Source organism: Amphimedon queenslandica, unplaced genomic scaffold (genome assembly GCF_000090795.2).
Source record: "Amphimedon queenslandica unplaced genomic scaffold, v1.1 AMPQUscaffold_13151, whole genome shotgun sequence".
Classification (NCBI taxonomy): Eukaryota; Metazoa; Porifera; class Demospongiae; order Haplosclerida; family Niphatidae; genus Amphimedon; species Amphimedon queenslandica.
The window spans coordinates 47795-52876 of NW_003546613.1; the positions used below are offsets into that span (position 1 = coordinate 47795).

Below are 5082 nucleotides of genomic sequence, written 5' to 3' on the forward strand. Positions count from 1 at the left end.
CTATTGGTTGAGACTGTTTGTCTGCTGCTGAGCGAATGGGAAAGGTGATCATCTCGAGGAGAATGCATCACTTAGAAAGGAGTGTTGCTTCTTTGGAGTCGGATATTACTGGTCTTCCTGATGATGGGGAGGACGTTGCACTATTTCAGGAATACGAACAGCGTATTGTTGGTTACGAAACCCAACTCTCACACCAATGTGAGGAGCTACTTACTATTTGGGACTTCCCTGAGGATGACCCTTTGCTATTGCTCCACGCGGACATTGAAGGGCGATTGTTCTCTTGCTCTCATGCCATTAGAAGGCATCTTACTAGAGGTAGGAGCTCTTCACCGACTCACCCTGCACCTGGTGCAGGTACTGGAGTGAAGCTACTGAAGCTGAACATGCCGAGTTTTGACGGGAAGATCTTGCACTGGATTCCATTTTGGGAGCAGTTCTGTGTGGCTGTTTATAATTGGACTGATATTTCTAACACCGAGAAGCTCGTCTATCTCAGACAGTCTCTAAAGGATGGTACTGCAAGGAGCGTAATTGAGGGATTGTCTAGGTCAGGTGAGCATTATAATGAAGCAGTAGACTGTTTAAAGGCCCGTTACAACAGGCCTAGATTTATTCATCAAATGCATGTAAAAAGTATAGTTGAATTCCCTCCATGAAAGATGGTAGTGGGAAAGAGCTGCATAAGCTCTATGACACTATTCAACAGCACCTTCGTGCTCTAAAGTCCATGGGTCACGAACCCTCAGCCTCATTTATAACTTCTATTATTGAATTAAAGCTAGATGCTACTAATATGTTTGAGTGGCAATGACATAGTCAGTCTCATATTGATGTGCCACATTACAATGATATATTGCAATTTATTGACCATAGAGCACAAGCCTCTGAGTCAATCAATCCGATTGTGTCTAAGAGGGAAGGCAAAGAGGGGCAGAGGCAACCTAAGCATTGCCCATCTTTTCATTGCCCTGTTACATCTATTTGTATATCATGTAAAACTGAGAAACATCCATTATATGTCTGTCAAACATTTAAAGAATTACCGCATGATCAAAAGATTGCATTATTATTCAATGCCAATAAACTTTGTCTTAACTGCTTGACAAATGGTCATCAGGCTAAGAACTGTAGGTCTCTACACAGGTGTAAATGGTGCCAAGGTTTGCATCATACTTTGTTACACATTGAGACTCGCAGTTCTGAGCGAGCCTCTGTACCAAGTCCAGTATCTGCTAATAATGCAGTAAAGCTCAATTCTGATTGCCTCTTGATGACTTGTAAGGTACTTTTCACTGGTCCTGATGGTTCCACTGTTGAAGCACGTCTTTTGGATAATGCTTCTTCAGCCTCTTTCATAACCAAGCGTATTGCTCAATTATTGCATCTACCTCGTACATTTCAGATGATATCTGTGTCAGGGGTTGAAGGGCTGTCTAGTTGCATTACTAATAAATCAGTTTCACAATTTTCAGCCTCTCCTATTAGAGAAAGTTTAGCATTGCTGCCATTATTGTGCCTCAATTGACATGTGATCTGCCTGTAGAGCCTGTATCATTTGATTCAGGATGGCATCATATATCTGGGTTGACTCTTTCTGATCCCAGTTTTGGACAACCAGGTCGAATTGATGTCTTATTGGGAATCGATGTCTTTATTGAGTGCATGCTTAAAGGGCATGTGACTGGTCCCCCAGGTACACCGACTGCATTCGAAACTGAATTTGGTTGGGTACTTGGTGGACTGATCAAGCCACGTCATACTAGCACTAGAGTAATGAGTCACGTGTCTGTCTCCTGTTTAAATGATGTTCTTTTGAAGTTTTGGAAATTGAGAAAGCTGCATCCGACAATTTATTTATGTCTATGGAGGAACGTATAGTTGTAGAGCATTTTCGAGACAATCACTTTCGTACCCACAGTGGTACATTCGTTGTCTCACTGCCAATAAGAGCTGGTTCTGAAGCATTGGGAGAATCCAGGGCACAAGCTGCCATAAGGTTTTTATCTCTTGAGCATTCTTTGATTTATAAAGGGCAGTTTGGTGAAACAGATAGGTAATGAGAGAGTACTTGGAATTAGGACATGCGGAGCCAGTTCCCATTTCTGATGTTGATAAGCATGTCAGTGAAGTCTTTTATCTTCCCATGCACATAGTATACAAGAGCTCTAGTACTACTATTAAAGTCAGAGCAGTTTTTGATGCTTCGGCGAAATCCTCTACCGGAATTTCCTTTAATGATACATTGTTGGTAGGCCCAACAGTTGATTCTTAGTTGCTAGATGTTTTGGTTAGGTTCAGGTTTTTTAGAATTCCATTGGTTACTGATGTTAGCAAGATATAAAGAGCAGTTCAGCTAGATCTTGGAAATAGAGACTTGCATCGTTTTGTTTGGAGATTTAAGCAAAGTGATACTGTTCAGGACTATTGTATGACTAGACTCACTTTTGGAGTTTCAGCATCTTGCTTTGCTGCAAATATGAGTGTCAAGCAAAATGCAATGGATTATGAGTCTGAATACCCATGGCTGCTAAGATGGTTTATGAGTCCTTTTTTGTTGATGACGGTTTGATAGGAGCAGATAGCATTGTTGAAGCTATTCATTCAAGGAAAGAAATGCAAGAATTGTTTGCTAAGGGAGGTTTCTTACTTAGGAAGTCTAACTATAATGTCCTTCAGGTACTTGAATCTATTGAGCCTGATCTCATAGATACACAGGAGGTACACACTATCTCAGATCCTGATTTAGAATACACTAAGACACTTGGTCTTGAGAGGAATGTCAGATCTGACTGTTTTTGCATCACAGTTTCCAAAACTCTATCCACTTCTAATTTGACAAAATGCACTCTTGTATCTAACATAGCTAAAGTTTTTGATGTTCTGGGCCTATTTTCTTCTACTACTATAAAGATCAAAATTCTTTTGCAACGTCTCTGGGAATCAAAGGTAGGCTGGGATGAGCTAGCTCCTGCTTATATTACTGAAGTGTGGTTAAGGTGGGAATCTGAGCTCAAGAGCCTTTCAGGATTTCGTGTTCCTAGATATTATTTCCCTGAGATTACTCACTTGCATAGATTACAGCTTCATGGCTTTAGTGATGCATCTGAGGATGCTTATGTGGCTGTAGTTTATTTTCGTTCTCAAGACTTGAATGGTACTATTGGTACCTCAATAGTGTTAGCAAAATCTAGGGTTGCACCCATCGAGAGATTGTCTATTCCTAGGTTGAAGCTATGTGGAGCTTTAATGTTATCTCAATTATTGCATTATCTTAAAAATCTTTTAAAATTATCTATTTCCCAAGTATATGCCTAGACAGACAGTATTATTGTTTTGAATGGGTTGGAGGGTCCTAGACGCTTTAAAGTTTTTGTCGGGAATAGAATTGCATCTATTATAGATTGAATACCAGCTGATCATTGGAGGCATGTACCAGGAGTGGAGAATCCAGCTGATTTACCCTCTAGGGGCTTGTTTCCTCAGGAGATGACAACAAATGAGCTGTGGTGGAAGGGACCTTCATGGTTAATGAATGAGGAGAGTAACTGGCCTAATTTTCCAGTATACAAAGCAACCATTCCTGAAGAAGAAAAGATTGTATCTTTTGCAGCAAATGTCTCTTTTTCTAGCCCTATATTGCCTTTTGACAAGTTCTCATCTTTTGACAAATTACTTTGTATAACTGCGTTAGGCTCTCATTTCATTTAAAATTGTAGAAGCAAGAATAAGGCAAGGACATCATATCTATTGTTGTCTGAAATACATAGTGCAGAATGGTATTGCTTATATATATCTCAAAGAGATTATTTTCATAATGAAATAAAAACTCGTATATCAAGGGAAAGAATTAAGAGTAGCCATCTATCGGTTTTGAATCCATTTCTTGATAATCATGACCTTTTAAGAGTGGGAGGTCGATTATCTAATGCTAGGATATCCTATTCTAAGAGGTATCCTATCATATTACACCAAAAACATCCAATAGTGAGGATGGTTATTCAGTCTAAACTTATCAAGTTATTACATGCAGGGCCCACACTACTAATGACATCACTGAATTGTAGATATCATATTATTAGTTTAAGAAAAGCTGCTTGTTCTATCACGCGAGAGTGTGCATTTGTAGAAGGCTGTCTGCTAGAAGTAATAACCAATTGATGGGGCAAATGCCAGCTGAGAGAATCAATCCTAGTATGGTTTTTGCAAATGTCGGTATTGATTTTGCAGGCCCTCTATATATTAAATATGGTCATGTAAGAAGACCAGTTTTAATCAAATCTTATATATCTGTATTTGTATCACTAAATGTGAAAGCTGTTCATTTGGAACTAGTGTCAGATATGACAAGTGAAGCATTCATTGCTTGTTTGCGTCGATTTGTTGCTCGCCGTGGTCACCCAAATCAGATTTGGAGTGATCATGGGACCAACTTTGTTGGAGCAAACCATGAATTAAAAGAATTTAATGATTTTCTATGTAATCAAAAAGTACAGTGTAGTGTTTCTCAATTTTGTAATTCTGTAGGTATTGATTGGAGATTCATACCAGAAAGAGCATCTAATTTCGGGGGACTATGGGAAGCTACTGTGAAGAGTGTGAAAATGCATCTCAAGAAAGTGACTAGCAACGTGAAACTGACGATGTTTGAAGAAGCCACCACAATACTCACTCAAGTAGAGGCGTGTTTGAATAGCCGCCCTTTGACAATTATTCCATCTACAGATAATGAAGGAACTGAGATACTTACGCCAAGGCACTTTCTTATTGGTACACCGTTGACTGCTATTCCTGACCCACCTGTAATAACTCAGCAACCAGTGACATTACTTCGTCGTTGGAATTTCTCAGTCAATTTTATTCCTGACCCGCCTATAATAACTCAGCAACCAGTGACATTACTTTATCGTTGGAATTTATGTCAGTCAATTGTGAGGCATTTTTGGAAGCATTGGTCTGCTGAGTATCTTGTTCAATTGAATCGTTTTAATAAATGGAGACATCCCTCTCGAAATATAAAAGTTGGGGACGTAGTATTGATGAAGGAAGACAATGTAGTGCCTGCCCAATGGCCATTAGGTC

At 39.5% G+C, this 5082-nt stretch overlaps 1 protein-coding gene across 1 annotated transcript; it reads left to right on the top strand.

Annotated features, from left to right (window-relative positions):
- The first annotated feature begins 2523 nt into the window (after window positions 1–2523).
- Window positions 2524–3318, top strand: LOC105313996 (uncharacterized). The gene has a single exon (XM_011407865.1). The coding sequence runs from the start codon at window positions 2524–2526 to the stop codon at window positions 3316–3318; it is 795 nt and encodes a 264-aa protein (XP_011406167.1).
- Window positions 3319–5082: the final 1764 nt, after the last annotated feature.